This window comes from Amblyomma maculatum, chromosome 9, assembly GCF_055883805.1.
Source record: "Amblyomma maculatum isolate TAMU_Amacu chromosome 9, ASM5588380v1, whole genome shotgun sequence".
In the NCBI taxonomy this organism is placed as follows: Eukaryota; Metazoa; Arthropoda; class Arachnida; order Ixodida; family Ixodidae; genus Amblyomma; species Amblyomma maculatum.
Genome location: NC_139352.1, coordinates 60103957 through 60126892, shown reverse-complemented (window position 1 = coordinate 60126892; position 22936 = coordinate 60103957). Strand labels below are relative to the sequence as shown.

General features: G+C 48.2%; 1 protein-coding gene across 1 annotated transcript in view; it reads right to left on the bottom strand.

Annotated features, from left to right (window-relative positions):
- LOC146179151 (uncharacterized) overlaps positions 1–22936 on the bottom strand; it is a 134791-nt gene that overhangs the window by 41664 nt on the left and 70191 nt on the right. Inside the window, exon 2 of the mRNA XM_084578833.1 lies at positions 3386–3588. Coding sequence (XP_084434959.1) covers positions 3386–3588 — 203 coding nt within the window. The remainder of the gene's footprint in view (positions 1–3385; positions 3589–22936) is intronic.

Here is a 22936-nt window from a genome sequence, read left to right as displayed (position 1 = left end):
GTTTTATAGCACGCCAAGGCAAATATTGCAGTAATACCCTTTTTCTGAGTGATTTGGCACAGTTACGCGGTTTGTTTTTAGATACGCCGTAATACACCACATTCTCAATGTTATCATGATGTTTGCCAGAATCATCCACTGAGTGCAGCAAAAGCGTTGCAGTAAAGCTTTTCTGCTGAATCATGAGACGATGTTGGATAATTTGGTTTGACATGCGCGATAATACACTTTTGTGCATCTCTCTTGCGCTTGGTGTCGAATAAATCAGCGTAAAAGGCTAATTCAGCAGCAAAATAATTTTGCCAAATTATTGTATGAAGCTACGTCATTCGCTCGGACATACCCGATAATATCCTACTTTTTCATACATTTTTAAGGGGATAAGTTTACTCGGCTTTTTGAGCGTTTAGCCTAATGCAGTGAAATAATTTCTGATTTTTCTCAATTTGCCCATTTTTGCTTGACATGCGGTAAATGAACCTTTTATTGCCTTCTCATGATGTTGAGGTAGATCGACTTTATCACCGTAAGAATGCTACCAATGGAATGCTTTCTAAGGACTGTGATGATATTGCCAAATTAATCGGTTATTGTTATCTATAAATGAAGTCAATGGTTCTGCAGCCGTTATTAGTATAATATTCGATGACATTCCGGCTAGAACCTAGCAACAAAAGCTGGAAAAGGAGAAAAAAACAAGCAAGGCAAAAATAGGATTATATTTATGGTAGGAAAAGCAAATAAACATACTTCCAGGACTGCCTGCACAATTACACTACAATAGGTCACTGACTCCGGCCTTGAGACTATCAAATTTAATCATAATGCAAGCGAAAAGAGTAATGCCACTTCAGCATCCTTTTTACATATACGACAATGCTCTGAGTGAACACGTTGGTGCTGCTACAGATAACTGACTTAGAAAATGTTACACTATAAATACGTTTCTCTCGACATGTAGCGGATGTTGTGAAAAGAAAAAAATAGTTTTCCTGCTATGCGCGGCCCTATTTTTTTGGACACCTGCTACGATAGCGACAGCTTGAGAGGATTTGGCTTTTGCTTATTTAGGCGTTCTCCAAGTCCAGGAAGTTCAGTGCTATTTACCGCAGCTGCCTTGAACATTTGAAGGCAGTAGTCTAATACTGCCAAACTATTAAATACAATCGAATAAAAACGGAGAGTGTGATGTGTTGTAAGATAAGCCAGGCAACTAAGAGGGCGTACTATTGTTAAAGGAATCCCTCTGATGGCTCCTTCGCTAGGTGTTCTATTTTCTCAGCGTATTTTACGCCGATTTATTCGACACCAAGCGCAATAGGGATGCAAAAAGCGTATTATCGCGCATGTCAAACCAAATTACCCAACATCGTCTCATGACTCAGCAGAAAAGCTTTACTGCAAAATAGTTTTGCTGCACTCAGTGGATGATTCTGGCAAACATCAAGATAACATTGAGAATGTGGTGTATTACCGCGTATCTAAAACAAACCGCGTAACTGTGTCAAATCACTCAGAAAAAGGGTATTACTGCAATATTTGCCTTGGCGTGCTATAAAACACTATTCATCATTTGATACAGATGCTGATAGGGTTGAAAACAGTGTTTCATTATTGGAATGTGAACCGTGTCAAGTCGAAATGTCTCATATTTCAGCAATATTTATTCATTCCAGTACTCATTTTTCTGCTCTCAGAGCACCGACTTATTTGATACCTGTCATTGTACGGTTCAAAATGAGGGAAACTATCGCGGATGTCACACCATATCACGCTACATGGCCTTGTAACTCAGCAAAGCTTTATTACTGAAACATTCGCCTCATTATTCTCAAAAATCTGAATCATTTGGAACACATGACTATAGGGTGCCAAAAGCTAAAAATATCACGTATCACGTTACACTGTCACGTGAATAATCAAAATCTCTTTACAACCTTATTCATCTTAATATGCTCAGAAAGCCCGATCATTTGATACCCATGATTATAAGGTTACAGAAAAAGCAAATTATCGGGCATGTCCAGAGGATAGATGTTACACTGTCATGTAACTCAGAAAATCGTTTCACTGCAATATTCGCCTTAATAAGCTCGAAAAGCCCTTTCATTTGATACCCGTGATGGTACTGTTGAAAAAGGGGCCGCATGTCACACCAAATCATGTTACACTGTCACATGACTCATTAAAATCGCTTTACAACCTTATTAATCTTAATACACTCAGAAAGCCCGATCATTTGATACCCGTGATTATAGGGTTAAAAACAAGCAAAGTATCGCGCATGTCAAATAAATCATGTTACACTCTCATGTAACTCAGCAAAATCGTTTTACTGCAATATTCGCCTTAATAAGCTCGAAAAGCCCTTTCATTTGATACCCGCGTGATGGTACTGTTGAAAAAGGGGCGCATTATCGCGCATGCCACACCAAATCACGTTACACTGTCACATGACTCATCGAAATCGCTTTACAACCTTATTAATCTTAATACGCTCAGAAAGCCCGATCATTTGATACTCGTGATTATAGGGTTAAAAACAAGCAAACTATCGCGCATGTCCAAATAAATCATGTTACACTGTCATGTAACTCAGCAAAATCGTTTTACTGCAATATTCGCCTTATCAAGCTCGAAAAGCCCTTTCAATTGATACCCGTGATGATACTGTTGAAAAATGGGCGCATTATCGCGCATGTCACACCAAATCACGTTCCACTGTCACATGACTCATCAAAATCTCTTTACAACCTTATTTTTCTTAATACGCTCAGAAAGGCCGATCATTTGATACCCATGATTGTAAGGTTAAAGAAAAAGCAAATTATCGCGCATGTCAAGAGAAATCATGTTACACTGTCGTGTAACTCAGCATAATTGTTTTACTGCTATATTCGCCTTATTAAGCTCGAAAAGCCCTTTCATTTGACACTCGTGTTGATACAGTTGAAAAATGGGCGCATTATCGCGCATGTGACACCAAATCACATTACACTGTCACATGACTCACCAAAAACGCTTGACAACATTATTCATATTAATACGCTCAGAAAGCTCCATTATTTGATACGCATGATTATAGGGTTGATGAAATAAATTTAATGGTCTTGGCTGTCCAGGAACTGTTGGAGTGCGACCAGATTAAAATCAGTGGCGGCAGGATTAAATGTTTTGGCGCTTGGATTATTTTCTGTGGCGCCTAGATTAAATTCTATGGCGCTATGATTAAATAGTCTGGCGTTTGGATTAAATTGAGCGGGAAATACTGTAGTCGCAAGTGTGAATAGACCTTAAAGGTGCCAACGTCCCGTGGAATCACTAATGCTAACGCACACTCTGCCGCATAACCCGCCTAGATCGTCAGAAGTCTCTAACTACTCACCGAGGCTTTCGCTGCTGCCCCGGCCGTGGTGCGATGAGGTGGTGGACTGGTAGTGGCCGCTGTTCCTGGATGCGGCGAACTGCTGCTGGCGGCAGGTGCCGCCGCTGCTCACGGTGGCCGGCTGGGGCCTCCTCTTGGCGCCCGCAACGCCGCCGCTGGCCGAAGGCAAGCGCACGCGGGTCTCGGAGGCGAAGCTGTGTACCCTGCAGCGAGATAGAGACGACCCCACTGAGGATCTCGAGAGCAGGGATCTTTGTGCACAACAAGAGTGCCATACCGGAGAGCGTGCAGCCATTGTGGAAAATATAAAGATCGCCAGGATCTCTGCTCTTATAGCGTGGTAACTGTAGCAGCCCTTGAACGAGCAGGACATAGTCCATTTAATTATTTCCCGCGCTGTCGGAGCAAATCGAGACACTCCGCTGGCCCAGGTGCGGTAGGCCCAGATGTTGCCTTGGAATGTCTGACAAAGACCATGTTTTTATTACTCACAGCTCCGATAATGTTCGGGCAGAGTACAGCCATTCAGGAGCAGGAGTGTTTGCGGAGCTCTTCATGATGTGGCTGACATCCGGCCGGGAAGCTCACCAAGCGCGAAAGCGAGCCAAGCTAGAGCGGCCGATGGTTAACGCTCGTGAAACTTCGTTCAAGGATAGTTAAACCCCCATTTTCTTTAACGTGAGCTGGCACTGCGCGCACGTTATCGCGCGAACGTTATCGCATTTCACCCACACCGAAACCCCCCTTTCATCCCATCATTATTCAAACCGACGTCAACGGGCTCAGCAGCGGAATGCTGTAGCCCGGTGTTAGACATATTGACCAAATCCTCGTAGGACCAACATAGGTAACAGCGGGATGAGACTGGCGATGATGAATTACTTTATTGATTGTTGCTTGACGTATACGATTAGGAGAAGAACTGACCAAAAATCATACCTCTATTTAACGCGACAGTGCTACGCAGGCCCCGTTTTGCACAAAATACGGCGTTTCGGGCGAAAAAAGCAAAGCCACGGCTCTGGCAGGCGATGATAACAACTTTATTTTTCCACTAGATAAGGAGGCCTCCAATTCCCGCCCCCGGCACGCAGGCCTAAGGGACGGGAGGTAGTTGGCAGGTGACGTAACTCTGTACTGATTGGTCGGCGGGTTGTGACGTCACGAGACCACGTGACATGGCAGGCACTCCCAACTCGGGCTTAACTCACTGGAGATGGGAAGGCGAGATGAGAATCGAACTCAACCAACTGTATCCCGAGTAAGACACCCAACACTTAGGCTATTCAGCCACGTTCATACGGGTCTTTCGGTCTATACGCTGGGCGGCCTTCCCATAATACGGTAGCTTACGACTGTATGTAATGATCATGCCTGAAAGGTTGTGATCAGCGAGTACGCGAATGGCATAGTGCATCTATGCGAACGATGATCACTTAGGGAAAACAACGGACGGAAGCCATTGCCGCTGTTTTCCCCTTCAATTTATGACCGCGTTCCGTATGATCTCCGTATAGGGGCCATTTTCGTGTTTTCTTCAGTCTCTCCTCCGTACACCGTGTATCTAGAAGCTGGACTGCATTGTTCGTCGACCTATATCTAAGGAACATAAGAACATGCACACAGGAACGCGAGAGCCCTTATGACCCCCCCCCCCCCCCCCCCCCCCTCACCCAGCGCGCGTGCATAACAGACGCCGGGTCGATCGATTTCTCGGGTCATTCGTCCCACACAAATGCCGCGGGAAGGCCAAGACGCACAAAGAGCAGCATAAGGGTGTACCGGCATATCAGCCCCTCCCTACTCTCCCGTTCCTATCAATACAAGGCCTGTATCGACCCGAGGGGAAACAAAAATGACCCGGAAAAAATATAGGGTATGGTTAAGTGCGCTCAATAGTTGATGCGACGACATTGCCGTGTGGGCGTTATGCGTTGTTGCTAAGCGGTGGTCTCAACCAGTAGCGCTAACTAGAGCGGCTAAACTGCTACTTAGTAGTGCTTATCAGTAGTGCTAATTAATGATCTTAATTTCAACCATGTGTTCCTGTAATGCAATGTGTGGCTACTACTGCCCACTATAACGTATGAGGCGGTCGCGTAGGGCATCTTAAACTTAATGAACGCTCCTCTGTGGTGCAAAGGTATCGGGATCTTCTCGCACCAGTAAGGCAGCGGTTTGAACCCCTCTAGACCACTGTTTCTTTTCCGAAACTTTTTCTCTGACTTACGAGGCACTTCGCGACGGCGGTTTAACAACGTCATTTCACGACCAATGTGTTAACCAATCAGAAAATTTAATTCGGAACCCGGGATTTCTAACGCGTGTTCTAACGCCATCAAGGAAGGTGACATACTATATGGGCAGCCGTGAGGGTGCAAGCACACCTTGCACAGTACACATACTGTCTTGCCCAGTACACGGGACAGCGCCTGAAATGACTCTTGCGAGTTGCTGTCCGACGCAAATGGAAATGCATGTTTTTAGGCGCCCTTGATATTTTCTATTGCGTGCGTGCGAGGGGAGAGGAGGGGGGGGGGGTGACTTGCAAGTGCGCCGGCGCAATTTTTAGCACAGCCAACGCGATGCACATCGTGCACGAGCCGTGCACCATCGAGTATCACTTTGATACAGCTCCGCTGAATTGAGCGGACATGTTTGAGGTACGCGTGCCATGTATACGCGGCCTTTGTTTACTGGGCTGTGGCCAACGTTCTAGATGTTACACAGCGGCGGACGGAAAGCACGCTCAGGGCTTGATTTATCGATTCCCCCCACGCCAGCGGTACATGGCTCGCCGACGCTGCGCTGCAGCTTCCCGGTATATAGGAACACGGCCCGCTGCCATGAGTGTCAACAACATTCCACCCTTTGGTTGTGTGTTTCGCCGTCTCCGTACCAAAGTGCTTGCAGAAAAGGTACCGGTGCAGGACGTCCATTAGCTGAAAACGCAGTATTTGGGGCGCGCCTGTAAGAGAGGAAGAAAGAAGGAAAGAAGAGAGAACTGTCGGAAGTAGAGTTACTGTGTGTTCTTAGTGGAAGAGCGCTTGATAACCAGGGCTCATGCAATCATCGTGGCGGCCGCAAAAGCACCCGTATACGATTGTCAGAGACGAACAAAAATCTTGCTAGTGCCCCGCTGGTTTCCATAGCAACTGTGACGCCAGCCGCTGCCGAGCCACCTCAGCAGTGAGCCGGAAGACGGCGTGCACAACAGACACCCAATGTGGCAGGGCCCTTTGCTCAATGTGATCCTACGGCATGTCCCTAACGGACTTACACGTGGCGTCAGATTTGATCTCTTTCGTACCAAAATTGTGACGCAACCGTTCTTTCAGCAGAGTTCAGAGTGATGTCATGAAATTTCGCTTACAATTTATCATCAACCTGGTATGTACAAGTTGAATGCTAATTTGCGGCAGGGACTAGAACAGACGAGGTATGTGCCTCAAATTGTATACACCGTGCAGTGAAGAAGTTAAACACTTTGTCAAACTCTGCGCCAGTCTCTCAACGCTAAACCGCCAAGCAAAATCAGGCTAAACCATGACCAACAGTGCTTTCGCGCGTCTTAATCGGTTTGATCAGGTTGTTTTATGGCACATAGGCAGCTTAAGGCCATTATGCGCCAAACTCGGGGTTTACATATTTATTTGGTGAAAGGAAGCAAGCGATTATTTTAATACACTAGAGTAGGTTTAGGATGTTGGCATCTTTTAAGAAATCAACGAGAGAAGACGTTTTAACCAGTGAATTTTCTCATAAGAGTAAGCTAGGATGTAGGGGAATGTAGTTGTCACAGAACTGTGGGAAATGCTTTTTTCTAAGTTGATCGAGTTTTATACAGGATATTAGGATGTGGTTTATGGTGACCACCTCTCCACAGTGTTCGCATATGGGTTTGTCTTTCTTTGCTAGGATGAAGTTATGAGTCAGGTGGGTGTGTCCGATACGAAGGCGGCATAAGATTACTTCAATAAAACGTTCTTGATGGCTGCATGTTTTCCATTCTTTTATAATTGGCTTTACTAGGTGTAGCGTGTTATTAACTTCGTTATCCCATGCAGCCTGCCACTTTTGTCTCAGTGTTCTTCGTATGAATTTTATGGCGTCATTGTGTGGAATTTTCACTTTCTGTACTTGAGCATTGCAGGCGGCCGCGGCACATGCGTCAGTCCTCTCGTCAGCCCTTGTGTTTTTGCCATCACTATGTAATGGACTATGTCCCCTACTAAAGGTTCTGCAGCATTTTTTTGATGTAGTGATGCGGGTACGCTCAGAGAGATCTGTATAGATGATACTGTTTTCGATGTTTTTGTTGACTATTTTATCTATTGCTAGGGATACGGCGTAGCATTCGGCAGCAAATATTGAGGCACACTGTGGTAACCGTACTGTTTTTTCCTCTTTGTCTTTGATTACTGCACTGCCTATACATGAAATATTGTCTTCGAACCGTCTGTATAAAATGCCTTGTGATCACTGTATTCCTCATTTAATGCCAAGAACTAATGTGTTCATGCGGTGTATGTGCTTTGCGAAATTGAGTTAATGTGAGGTCACATACAGCAGTGAAGTTGTACCACCTTGTTAAAGGCAGGCTAACCTTTTGTCTCTGCCCCCTTCTTGTGCACGCGGACGCTTTTCTGTACAGAAAAAGACGCATTTATGTAATTTTTTTTCCCTGTTACCAGATCAAAATTCGCGACGTTCACACCGCAAGGGAGCGGTAGCTAGCGGCCGATTTGAAAATGAATGGCGTGCATCGTCTGGGATCCGAGCAAAACAAAACAAAGCCTACGCACGCTCCCTTCACTCGCAAAATAGTCCGACGCAAAATGGCTAATCATCCGTCGAGGCATGTTCCCTACCACATCCTCAACTAACCAGCGTAATATTCTACGCTTACTAGTTCCACCTATAGTGCTCGCACAACTGGCCTCGAGACGGTTACTAAGTCAGTTTCTATACGAGACAACAGTATACAGAGCGTCGTAGAGCACAAAGCACACATAGAAAGAAACGGAAGGGCTTTTTCGCACCTTTTCGACACCACCTACCGGCCAGAATAACAATGACTCAATCAAAGTTCCATATTCTTTGCCAACATTAGTATTCTCCGCGATGCTCAAGCTCCATCGAGATCAGCTGGCCAGCATGGCTGAAATCACGACGGAATAAAAGAATCGCGCGAAAATAACTGCCCCATCAGTCGCGGCGTTTCGATGGGGGCGAAACGCAAAGGCGCCCGTGTGCTGTGCAATGTCATTGCACGTTAAATAAATTCACTATACGGCGTCCCTCGTAGCCTTAGTCGCATTGGGACGTTTAAATTAATAACCTATATAGTACCAAGCTAACCAGAATAGTTGGGGAATATACGACCCTGTAGGCGTGCGTGCGCGTTGCGCGCATATCAGCTGCCATTTTGGGATCCCTGCGAGTCGCACCTGCTGGCCTGCCAAGGTGTAACGAGCCGTGGCTGCCACGCAAGCGCAGTGAGCGAGTATGTGCAGCCCCTTGCGGAGACACACAAACGGCCGTGGGACACAGTGTTCATGCCGTGCTCTCCCTGGCATTGTTTCAATGACGAGGAGAGGGTGCGAGTTGGGAGGGACACGAAGTTAATGCAGTGGCGATCACAACAGGCTGCTGTTGCTGCCAGGTATACGGGACGAATAAACAGGAGCGGGACAAAGCGAGCACTTTATAGGAGACCCGCCCCTGGGGGGTCATCTAGCCCGGTGGTCGGCTCCAAGAAGTGGCGCGCGCCTCTTGCGCATACGCTTCGGAGAGCGTTTGTGAGGTGCAGACACGGCATTCGATTGCGGTAATATAGTTGACGCCATCCATGACGTCAGAAGAGCGCGGTGTCGTAACGCAGTCGCCGGGTATAGACAGAGTCGCAGCAATCGTGTGAAGAGCGAATGCGGTCAACCCGAAATCGATTCCGTTATCATACATATCTCGAGGCCTTTGAGAGCGCTTGATCGATTCTATGATAGCCACGGAAACGCGGCGAACTGCTTGCGCGAGCCCGGTACGCGGCTAGGAGCAGCTATGAAGAAGGGGATCGAGTCGGGTACTCCAGAGATGGCTGAACTCGGTCGGCTAGCATTGACTGGGCAAAGCGACAAAATAGGAGACAATTAAAGGCGCGTTACTTCAGCATGCAATAGTGGCAGCCAGGAACGGATATCACCTCGATCATACGCTTGTACGACCCTTTTCGCCTCCGTAGTACAGCGGCGATGCAGCTGCGTTAGGCTCAGGAACGTCAACGCTCGCTGAACGGTGCATATAAGCACTCTCAAACTGTTTCCTCGAATGATTTGCTCCCGAAACAAAGAAAAAAAAAAAAAAAAAAAAAAAAGGAGCAGCGCTGGCTAAAGTCCTGCTTTCATAGACAAACAATTCAGCGAAATGTCCCAGTGGCGGTGTTGTTACGACCGTGCATCCGCATTTACGCGCTCTATTGTTCGCCTGTGGGCATGGATAAGTTTTGTGAATATGTGGTGATGGTCCAATGGCTCTAAGTGAGCCTGTTTCCAGGAATCCTGTTTTGTAAGCATGTTTTGCTTTGTGGACAACCTGCAAATGCCAAATTGACCCTGTCAAGAGAACGTCTGGAAAAACACAAAGAAACGTCCCCCTGCGGGAAATAGCAGGAAGTGCTTTCTTTCTTTTGTTCACCCTTCCAGTCGAGAAGTGCTATCCTCCAGTGATGAATGCCTCCTATCCAAAGGAGACGACAGAGTGACATGTCCGCTGACGTGCAGGACAAGAAAGGAGCATGACTCATACGGCCATTAAGTGATTTCCCGGGAATGCAGGAAAGATTTGCAATTGTCGAAAAGGGACAATGTTGGGAGCCCTATGCGGCGCCACGTGCACTCGGGTTTCTGAGAAGTAAAACCCCTTTTCAGAACCAGCCTGTGGTTTCTTTGCTGAAGAATAGAAATGTACCTCCTCTCCTCGCCGTTCCCAAGCTTTTCCCGCCAACAAGTGATCACGCCCAACGAATGAATGCCGGACCAGTCAGTGCTTCAGACCATCAGTGCAGTGATGTGTTCGATTGGATGCCGATACCTGAGGGGCGTGCCCTGGATTTGGTTGGTCAGCATCTTCAGAGAGGGGCTGGACATAGGGGGGTTTTAAGGACGCTGCAGAGCACGAAATGTCGCTCTGGGCCCTGGGTAAACGGCTCATCCAGTCGCTTCTCGCTATGAACTCTTAACGCTTGCCATTTTGCTGATGTACCCTTCTTTTTCGTGTAAATATTCTTGTAAATACGTTTTCTCAAAGTGCCAGTAAACCTGCTTGTACATATTTTACCAACTTCGAAGATTCAGTCCTTCTTCAACCCGGAGTCTCTGCACGCTACCAAGTGAAGGCCGGGTCGACATAGCCCCAGCGTCACGACAACTGGTGATCAGCGGTGGGATCTGAATCTACAAGCACAACGACTGGTGACCAGCGTTGGGATCTGAATCTACAAGCCACAACATCTGGTGATTGGAGGTGGATCTGAAGCTACAAGCCACAACATCTGGTGATCGGAGGTGGCATCTCAAGCAACAAGCAGGAGCAACAATCGGCCAACAAGAAAGCAGCTCGGAACATCGATCGCATGTGTGGGTGAGTGCTTGGCTTTTCTTCTGATGTGGACCAGGTTCTAGAACAGGGTTAGATTTTAGAACTGGTAAAAAGTGTTGAAACGCCTTTAGGTTTGGTAGTTTGCACTGTTGTTTTGGAAGTAGCCGACACTCGGAGCGATCATGGACCTACAAATGCTGCAGAAACCGGAACTGTTGCAATTGTGTGAGGAATTGGGAATTGATACAAGTGGTTTGGCACGAAAACCTTTGATTATAAAGGCAATCACAGATTTGGGAACCGATGATGAGGAGCTCAGTGAAGCATGGAACCTCATCGGTCAAAAAAAGGAGCAGCTCAGACAGCAGAAAGAGCGGGAAAAAGAGGAAAAGGAGCGGGAAAAAGAGGAAAAGGAGCGCGAACGTGAGAGGGAAAGAGAGGCAAAGAAGCTAGACATTGAGCTCCGGAAATTAGAACTAGAGTTGAGCAAGAGGTCGGGCGATTGTCCCCAGCTAGCGGTACCTCGTCTCAACAAGGAGGCAGATTTCAAGATGTCAAAGTACATGCAGCCATATGTGATATCAGGGGATATCGGTCTGTACCTGGCTAACTTTGAGCGAACTTGCGAAAAACTGTCCTTCCAGCGAGACACGTGGTCTCAGAGATTATTGACGGTTCTGCCCTGCGAGGCAGCGGAGGTTGTCGCGCGGCTAAGCAAGGAGGACGCGGACAACTACGAGAAGGTCAAAGCTTGCCTTCTGAGAAAGTATAGGCTTAGCGCCGAGGCGTTCAGACAACGTTTTCGGAACGCTACTAAGTCCAGGGACGAGAGTTACCCTGAATTCCTGTACAATTTAAGAGTAAATTTGGGCGAGTGGCTAAAGAGCACTGATTCCTACCGTGATAGGGACGCTGTAGTCGAGCGAATTCTTTTGGAGCAGTTTTATAACTGCCTCCCAGAAAAAGAAAGAAATTGGTTACAGGACAGAGGCGAAATTAAGTCGGCAACTGAAGCTGCCGAACTCATTGAGGAGTACGCTTCGCGCCGACAATTCAACAACCCAGCAGTAGATAGGCTCCGCAATCCCACGTTCAGTGTAAATAACCGTCAGAAAAGGCACTTTGCTAGATTTGCAAACGAAGAAAGGAAGGCTTCTTCAGGCAAACGCCCTAGAAAGGACGGCAGTGAGAAAAGTGGGGAAGTGACCAACGCGCAGAACACAAAGAAAAAGCTTGAGGCTAGGAAGCCGCTCACATGCTTTAGGTGTAATGAGCAGGGTCACATTGCCGTCAACTGCCGGAAAGAAAAGATTGCTTTCTCGTATGTCAGGGACTGCGATGAAAATATGCAGCTTTTAGAACCCTACCTGCATGACCTAGTAGTCAACGGGAAGCCTTGCAAGGTACTGCGCGATTCGGCCGCAACGATGGATGTTGTCCATCCGGCGTATGTGTCGCCTTCCGACTATACAGGACAGTGTGCGTGGATCCGCCAGGTAGTGGAGGAACAGAGTGTGTGCTTGCCAATCGCGAACGTGGTCATCGAGGGCCCTTTCGGCGAGTTAACAACCGAGGCTGCCGTTTCAGAAAAGCTGCCTAAGTGCTATCCGTATTTGTTTTCCAACAAATCGGACATGCTACTGCGAAAGAGGGGCATCCTTTTCGGAGACAGTGTTGTGCAAGCATTAACACGTTCAAAGGCGCGAGAACTAGCTACACTGCTCATACCAGAAAATTCCACAGCGGAGGAAACGGCAGTTAAAACAGTGGTCTATGTGGAAGATAGCGGGTCAGAAAACTTTGAGAGCGAGGCATCTCAAATAAGTCAACTTGAAAGTGAATTTGATGAGACGCGGAATGAGGACGTTCTTGAGAATAACCTCTTGCCGCCAGTGTCTAGTAATCTCACGAGACTTTTAAGTGGAACCCGAGAGGACTTAACTATGGAGCAAGCCAATGATCCCAAGAATAAGCTCGAAGTACAGTGGGAAGGACCTGCTGAAGTCGTTGCAAAGCTTTCTGACACTAACTACGCAGTGAAAATCCCCGATAGGCGTAAAGCAGTGCGCATTTATCATTGCAATCTTATGAAGCCCTATGAGCAGAGGGAAACCATGGTAAATCTAACGTTAAACCTTCCTGAGGAGATTGGGGATAACTTGATTTGCCTCAGCGGAAAAGGAAGCAACGCTCAGGAGCTTCACAAAAAGACGGAGCAGAGAGGAGAACTAAAGAAATCCCAGCTGTCCGATCTGGGCGAAATAATAACAGAGTTTGAGGCCTGCTTCGTGGACAGGCCAGGCAGGACTGATTCGACTGAGCACGATATTGAGCTGACTTCAGACGTGCCAGTGCGATCAAGGTGCTACCGATTTTCTCCAAGGCAAAGAGAAATTCTGGATAGGGAAGTAACTCGCATGCTGGAATTGGGAGTAATAAAACCCTCGGAAAGCGATTATGCTTCGCCTATGATCTTAGTAGAAGCTCCAGGTAAAGACCCTAGGCCTGTGGTAGACTACCGAAAGCTAAATTCTCTCACCAGGGATCAAGTGTATCCTATTCCGAATATTGAGGAGAGAGTAGAACAGGTCAGTAGAGCGGCATATGTGACTACGCTGGACCTTACTCGAGGATACTGGCAAGTACCGCTCACTGAACGCGCCAGCAGATACGCGGCTTTCGTCACTCCGACGGGCAGCTACCAGCCAACAATGATGAGTTTCGGGCTCAAAAATGCTCCATTTTGTTTTTCCCGACTCATGGATAGGGTTTTAAAGGGGTGTGAAACATTCGCAGTGCCTTACTTAGATGACATTGCGGTTTTTTCCGACTCATGGGCGGACCATATGGTACATCTAAGAGCTGTACTGAGCCTTTTGCGTCAAGCTGGACTAACCGTAAAGGCCGAGAAATGTTGCCTGGCAAGGGCGACCGTGGACTACTTGGGTCACAATGTAGGTCAGGGTTTCAGGAAACCCAGCGAGATTAAGATTTCTGCGGTAGCAGACTATCCGCGGCCGAGCACGAAGACGGAAATTCGAGCATTCCTAGGTCTGACTGGGTACTACAATCACTACATCCCTAACTATTCAGCTTTGGCTAGCCCTCTGACCGACGCTCTCCGCAAGACAGAACCGACAAATGTAGTCTGGGACGAACAAAAGGAAGCCTCCTTCGTAAACCTGAAGGCTGTGCTGATTAGCCGTCCGGTATTGCGAGCTCCAGACTATGACCGAGAATTCACGGTCCAGTGTGATGCCAGTGATCGAGGGTTAGGTGCTGTTCTCTGCCAGAGAGATGACGACGGTAATGAGCACCCCGTGCTCTACTTGAGCAGAAAACTGAGTTCTAGAGAGAGGGCTTATTGCGCGTCAGAGAAAGAATGCGCTTGCATTGTATGGGCCATTCAAAAATTGCAGTGCTATCTTGGAGGGGCCAAATTCACCGTAGAGACGGACCATTGTCCCCTGGCTTGGCTGCAAACTGCGACATCGAAGAACAGTCGCCTTCTTAGGTGGAGCTTGATTTTACAGCAGTACAATTTTGAAATAAGATACAAAAAGGGAAAGTTAAATGGGAATGCGGACGCGCTTAGCCGCTCTTTCTAAGCGGTCCGAGATGTTCCTCACCATGTATCCAAATTGATAATCAGGTTTTTTTTTTTTCGTGCGCTTGTATATGTGTGGCTATGTAAAGCAGCACGTTTGGTTTTCTAGGAATACGTGGGTCCTGAACGTCTTGAGAGTGGGCTTTTCTCGAACAACAATGGCAGTTTTCTTTTAACCTGGTCTCTTCAGACGGGAGCCGAGTGCTTGCTTCGACATGTGGTTGAGTTTCAGACAGCTCGAGCAATTTGGCCTACAACAATCAAGACAACGCGACAAGCAACAGCGAGCTTCAAGCGTTCACGTGCAGGCCATTAAGTCGTCTCTTCATGCAGCAGCGGCGACTGCTGCCCTCCGTGACTCTTCTGGCGGGGGAGGAGGCTGTTACGACCGTGCATCCGCATTTACGCGCTCTATTGTTCGCCTGTGGGCATGGATAAGTTTTGTGAATATGTGGTGATGGTCCAATGGCTCTAAGTGAGCCTGTTTCCAGGAATCCTGTTTTGTAAGCATGTTTTGCTTTGTGGACAACCTGCAAATGCCAAATTGACCCTGTCAAGAGAACGTCTGGAAAAACACAAAGAAACGTCCCCCTGCGGGAAATAGCAGGAAGTGCTTTCTTTCTTTTGTTCACCCTTCCAGTCGAGAAGTGCTATCCTCCAGTGATGAATGCCTCCTATCCAAAGGAGACGACAGAGTGACATGTCCGCTGACGTGCAGGACAAGAAAGGAGCATGACTCATACGGCCATTAAGTGATTTCCCGGGAATGCAGGAAAGATTTGCAATTGTCGAAAAGGGACAATGTTGGGAGCCCTATGCGGCGCCACGTGCACTCGGGTTTCTGAGAAGTAAAACCCCTTTTCAGAACCAGCCTGTGGTTTCTTTGCTGAAGAATAGAAATGTACCTCCTCTCCTCGCCGTTCCCAAGCTTTTCCCGCCAACAAGTGATCACGCCCAACGAATGAATGCCGGACCAGTCAGTGCTTCAGACCATCAGTGCAGTGATGTGTTCGATTGGATGCCGATACCTGAGGGGCGTGCCCTGGATTTGGTTGGTCAGCATCTTCAGAGAGGGGCTGGACATAGGGGGGTTTTAAGGACGCTGCAGAGCACGAAATGTCGCTCTGGGCCCTGGGTAAACGGCTCATCCAGTCGCTTCTCGCTATGAACTCTTAACGCTTGCCATTTTGCTGATGTACCCTTCTTTTTCGTGTAAATATTCTTGTAAATACGTTTTCTCAAAGTGCCAGTAAACCTGCTTGTACATATTTTACCAACTTCGAAGATTCAGTCCTTCTTCAACCCGGAGTCTCTGCACGCTACCAAGTGAAGGCCGGGTCGACATAGCCCCAGCGTCACGACAGTGTCCCCGCTATACATTGTTTGAATCAGCGAGCCGGCCTATTCATCCATTAGTACACCTTTTATTTATTTTTAATTGGTTTTAAGCCTGGAAAAGCTTTCTTTGGTCCGGGCTCCTTTTTTTTTTCTTTTTTTTTTTCCCCCTTCAGTTCGAGAGGACGAATAAAATGGTAAAAATGGTCCGACGACGGTGAAGGGGAGTATAGTTCGGATCTCTTGCGAACATATACATGCGGTCATCTGTCGATGGTGTTCGGTCTGGCAGCGAGCCTTATATACAGCGGCTTCGCGTTCCGCATGTACGGCTGGATGCTGTCGTTGCCCGACGATTTTTTTTTTTTTTATTGCGAAAGCAATACTACTCTAGGTAGGTTTCGAGCCTTCAGCGTAGCGCGGCGGTAGTCACGTCTTACCCACGTGACGCTGTGACGTCACACCCCACGTGACACTATAGGGTGTGGGCTGGCAGGAGCTGCCAACTTGGGTCTCTCGTTTCACGTGGGACGGTTATGTCATAATCAGTCTGCTAGGACCCTGGCATTCACGTTACCCCTATAGGCCACTAAGGCACGTTCATACGGCTTGGTTAAAGCGGGGCTTCATATGTGGGCTGAGGAAGAAGAAAAAGAGAGGAAGAAGAACGCTCAGTCACCCGCAGCTAATGCTTTCGCTCAATATTTGGTTCAGCAGCGTTGAACCCTTGTAATTTTCTTTTCCAGCCTGGACACTCGCAGGTAAGTTCCCACACCTCAGCACTGTAAAAAGAAAGAAATAAAAAATCCTCCAGAGGCTGATCACGTGATCCCAATGTGATGACGACACTGATTTCTCCGCTGCGGCGAAAGTGCAGCCACCACCACTGCTAAAATTACGACGAAACAAGCTGCGCAAGAACTCACACACATATACATGGTTGCCCATTAAGTTTTACTGTTAGAAGCGAAAATTTATGGCAGAACACAGCTGATTTCCCTCTCTTATTTACGTCTTTAGTTCCTGTTTCACGTAAGCACTTGCGATGGGGAAAGCAAAAGGGGGGCGGGTTAATCAGGGGTGCATGGTCCTACTGGCTACCGCCGTGCGGTACTCACGTTTCTAGCGACACTGAGAAGCACACAGTGCGGGACGCATCCCGAAGCCTGCCGCCGCTGCTGCGGTGAAACGGGGAGACGAAATGGGGAGGCGAGGAAGAGGGGGAGACCGGAACACGTACGGGATCAGCCGTGGCCGGCAGCGCGACACGGCAATGTCACGTCAGCAGCAGCCGGGGGACGGTTGGGGACCGTGGGGAGAGAGCGGACAGGGAAGACGGGAAAGCGGGGAGGAGATGAGACGACGACCACGTCCCGCACGGGATGGCAGCGCCCACAGCAACCACGTGGTGACGATGAGGGGCAACAAAGGGAGGAGGAAGAGAAAGAACAAATCCAGTCAACACACAGTTGTAATATTTATTCAGTGCACGTCTTCTACGCAGGTTACTACAAATACTGCAGCTGGATCAGAAAAAGGAAAGTACTAAAATGAACGGCCCCGGCCCCAGCGACTAAGCGCTACAGCAAGCAGGCCAGCATAAAAAGATGCCGAGGGCAGCTCTAGCTGTTTCGCTCGACCGATTGGCGTGACCGGACGCGGATCACCCGGAGCAGCCGCCGGCTGACGTGGACAGCGTTCGATATGGCGTGGTGCTCAAGTCATTATTTCAAGACAGACCATATAATGGTAACATAAGCCACTTCGACAAGTCGATTAGGAGGTCGTATCTATATATTAAAAAAAAGCCCTTTTTTCATTCGTACCTCTTCCTTCAGTTGTTTTGAGAAATTGGTTTGGAAAGCAAAATGACATTTCTTGATGGGCACCGCAATTTCGCCCAGAAGTATTTTGGTATGAAGAATGAAGAAAGTAGCTGTATGTATGGCTCTCCGGACTAAGCTGACCACACGTCTAGTACTGTCGCGTAGTGAAATAGCGCAGCCTACTACGGCCTTCTCGGTTCTACTTCAAAATTGTGCACAGAGAAAAAAGGAGCGAGAAATAAAGTTTACTCCTAGTATGTCCATTCAATCCGAGGACGGGGAGGGCAGGAGAAGAGGAGCTGCAGCAGCAGCATCACCCAAGACATAACAGACAACACGTTCCGAATTACACAATGCATTCGTCAGCTATGTACATCCTACCTTTGTCCTGCGCATATACACTGGATTCGCGGCCATACTCACGATCAGCACAACACTAACACGTAGGATACCCAACACACCTTGATGCACCAGACGACCAGTCACGTTCGCCAGATCATGGTTTATGGTTTATAGATATGAACGGCCCGAAGAGACTGGCTATGAGTGCGGGCGTAGTTGGGGGCTCCGCAAATTTCGACCACCAGGAGTTCTTCAGCGTGCATCGACATCGCACAGTACACGGACGCCTTACGTTTCGCCTCCTTTCAGAAGCGACCGCCGCGGCAGTGATCGAACCCGCATCCAATAAGCAGTCGAACGCCCACTGAACCAGCGCGGCGTGGCTCATGCTTCAGAAATTAAAGCGGCTGAACACTTCGCATTCATCGCTTAACTAAAGTGGTGCTTAACTGCGAACACCACGCCGAAAACTCGGATTCAAATAACGTGCCTGTCTAAAGCACAAAGGGCCCGGGTCGGAGAATCGTTGTTCCGTTTATGTGGAACCTGCACGAAGCGGGTTACAACGTATACGTCATCAGGAAATAGGCAAAGCATGTGAATATAGGGCAGATGATGCGAAAAGTCAAACGCGTTACACACACGCCGGCTGAAACGCGACATTCGCTTCACTGTTTACCCAGGCATAATAAGATACGTCCCCGCATCAGTGTTTGACCGAAAAGGTTATCATATCGGCTGCGCCAACGACTCCCTCCTCCCACTCCACTTCCCCGTTTACTCTACACAGCAACTTTCAGCACGTACACTGTGGTTTGAAGGTCTCCCCGGTGACACAGCAACAAAGGCACGCTATTTCACAGCCTATTTATCTACGGGGACGAAAAGGTGTAGCCATTAGAGGTAGAGCGAGCAGTAACAGATAAGGGAGCGGGAAGGGGGGGGGGGGGGGGGGGGGGGCTCGACATCGCATAAGCCTCACGCTGTGCTAGAGAAGGAAAGATAAGAACGTGAGGAAATGCATGTGCGGGGAAATACCACACACAAAACTGGCAAGAAGGCTTGCAATAAACGCAGTATATAAAACGATTCAGGCACTTTCGAGAAACATCGCCGTTTCGAGCACAAAGAACGGCAGAAATGAAAAAAGAAAAAAGTGCTCCACGGAATGTGCGGCTGGGCAGAGAGCGCGAGAAGCTCATCATCTGAGCGGCCGTTTTGCGGTTCGGCGCAACGTTAACAGAGCGTCCCGAAGATAAGGCGCTTATCGAATGAGGTCTCTCAGCTTCGCGTGAGGGCGCGGCGTAAACCTTTTCTCCTATTTTTTCTCCTCTCTTATCGAGCAGAAAAAAAAAAAAAAAAAAAAAAAAGGAAAGGCCCAGGCGCACAAGCAAAACGACGCAAGAAGAGATAACCGGGCTTCCACAAGTTGCTGACACTCGGCTGAGGAAAGCTCCGGAGGCATACACGACGCTACGCGCAGCGGAACGGATACACCGCGCTGCATAAGCAGGAGACGATAAACATCAGTTTTTGTTTATTTCTTTAGTTCTAACAAGTTGCCGTTGCGTGTGCAGAAACGATGATTTCCGAAAGAAAAAAAAAAGTGCTTGCCGTTCGCGAGCAAGAACCACATTTATTTACACTAATTACGCGCTCAATTTGAAGGAATCGCGGGATTGAAAAAATAAAACGAAAAAACAACAGTACGATTCCCGTCAGAAATTTGGGAGCAACCTCTGACAGAACACGCTAAAATGTTGCTTTACATAACGCTTCGTTCGACCAGTATTTGCTCCACATATTCGTACACTGTTACACAGGTCGACAATAAGGGCAATGACCATCTGACGTCGCTTCAAGTAATGAGTGGATTACACCTGCTTTGGCTCTGATTAAAGAATTCTTATCGATACCTAAATTACGAGCTATGGTATCTGCTGAAATCAATCCAATCCCTCTTATATCTTTTGCGAATTGATAAGGGTTATTGAATACAATTTCAGTTGCTTTATCACCATATGTTTTGTAGATTCTAGTCGTCCTGGTAGTCCGTACACAACCCTGTAGCCACGCACGGAGCATACTTAGTTCGCATGAAAATGAAATCGAAGTAATTTGAGAGACCATATAGGGGTAATGCGGATCCTTCAACTATACAACCATCCTTTGCATTTGGCCCCTGACCCTTGATCTGAGGCGCCCCGGCTTGCATTCTCTCGCAATATACTGCGATGCCCTCAACAAAAATCTATTATGCTACCGCCGAATTACATGCCCATTGCGACTATAGGATGATGCCAGCGCGAGTTTGCTCCCTGACCCAGACCATTCCTTGCCCGTAAGGTTAGAAATCATTTTCCATAGTCGCCTGAGTGGAGAAAAACTCGAGACTACACAAGTCAGAGTGACTGTCAGGGGCTGCGCGGTATACGGCGCTGCAATCGGCTCAGCAAACTTCACTGCAGGTAGCTGGCACTGGAAAACCCGCGCGACCAGCACCGCCTATGGCTCTCGAAAACAACCTCAACCTAACACTAGCTAGTGTGACGCTTTCCTCTGACGAGATAATGGAAAGCTACGACTACATATGTATTGATCTGAGAGCACCTTCCAAACACATTTCACCCCCCCCCCCAAAAAAAAAAAAAAAGAAAAAAAAAAGTGACAAAATTGGGTGTTCGCGGCGTCGCATAATATACCAGTGTGACCGATGTGTCAAGTCGCCTTCGTGCGCGGTAAAAACACTGCGCGCTGAACACGAGCAAGAGCGACGCTGAAACCCTCTCACCCTCCAGAAGGCAGTGAGTTTCAAGGCCCTTTTTTAGTGAACATCGTCACGCGCCGCTTTGAGAACAAAGGGGCCAGCCCGTTCTCAAGCGTCCTCACGGTACCGTCGGACCACATGACTTCGCGGCCGGTCCGACGGCAAACGCAGCGGTTGGACGCAACAAGGGAGCCAGAGACGCCCCTACGTGCGTTATCACGTTGCATTGGGCAACAAGCATGGAAAAACGCAACCAAAGTCTGAGAACGAAGAGCCCGATCAGTTCTCAAGCATCCCAGAGGGCAAAACGCGTGCTGGTGAGACGTTTCATTGTTCCTCGACATCCTACACCTACAAGGCACACATGCCGTACCCGCCTAGTCGGCCAAGGGAGAGAGGGCGTCGACCAGGACATTCGAGCAGCTCCGATTCGACATTCTCTGGATATCAACGGAGAAAAAAAAAAAATGGAAGCGACACACACACACACACACACACACACACACACACACACACACACACACACACACACACACACACACACACACACACACACACACACACACACACACACACACACACACACACACACACACACACACACACACACACACACTCGCGCGCGCCGTCTCCCTCTCTCCACAATCTCAGCACGAGCGACTGGGAATTGGGCGAGAGGAACGCGTGCTAGAATAGTAAAAATAAGGCCCCTTCCTCTCTCGACCATTGTTTACGGGTTCCGCGACACCCGAGCTGCCTCGCGCTGGTCACGGCACGAAGAATCGTCCGACGTTTTCGTCGCCGGATTCGTGTTGCGTCCGGAGGACGCGTGGGATGCGCGGAGCGTCAACGCGGCCGCGTCTGGGCCGCCTGCTGTTGGCAAACAAAAGCGTGTGAATCGCGGAGCATTCCGCTCCGCCACAGAGCCCTCTCCCGTCGTGTACAGCGTGAAACGCGTGGTACCATGGCCTCCCAGATCACCTCCGCGAGCACGTTTCAGGGTAACCTCGGAGGTACTATGATTCACGCTTGGCTCTGCTTCATCTGACGCGCACACCTTCAATTTTTTCTAAACACGTATATATTCACCTGTTTCCATACCGCACCCCCAAGGCTAACAACAAGACAAGAAACATTAACATTTAGCTGGCCGAGGAGGGTTACAGATGCACTGAAGCAGAGGAAAATTCGCAAGCAAGGAAACGAGCATTCCTCAGCGGGGCATGCGAAAAAGTGAACAGAAATAACGCTCTTAACCAGCAGCAGTGTGGGTTTAAGCTCATGAAAAATTCACTTTGGAATCAGTGCGCTCTGCACCTACCTTATCTCACGGCGTAGGAAGTAAAGCCCTGCAAGTCTGAAGAACAACGGGGAGAGCGACCGAGTGAAAGGCGAAAAGAATTCCCGGTGGAGACCGAATTCTTCAAGAATTTTTTTTTTTTCGATGACCTCATCAGGGTGATTGACAAGTGGAATCTCGCGAAGTAGTGGGACATTTCTCGCGGACTGTTACGACCAAGCATCCGCATTTGCGCGCTCTATTGTTCGCCTGTGGGCATGGATAAGTGCTGTGAATATGTGGTGATGGTCCAATGGCTCTAAGTGAGCCTGTTTCCAGGAATCCTGTTTTGTAAGCCTGTTTTGCTTTGTGGACACTCTGCAAATGCCAAATTGACCCTGCCAAGAGAACGTCTGGAAAAACACAAAGAAACGTCCCCCTGCGGGAAATGCAGGAAGTGCTTTCTTTCTTTTGTTCACCCTTCCAGTCGAGAAGCCCTATCGTCCAGTGAGGAATGTCTACTTTCCAAAGGAGACGACAGAGTGACATGTCCGCTGATGTGCAGGACAAGAAAGGAGCATGACGCATACAGCCATTAAGTGATTTCCCGGGAATGCAGGAAAGATTTGCAATTGTCGAAAACGGACAATGCTGGGAGCGTATGCGGCGCGCTCGTGCGCTTGGGTTTCTGAGAAGTAAATCCACTTGCCGGAACCAGCTGCCTATCGATTCTTGGCTGAAGAATAAAAATGTACCTCCTCGCCGTTTTCCTCCTCGCCAAGCTTTTCCCGCCAACAAG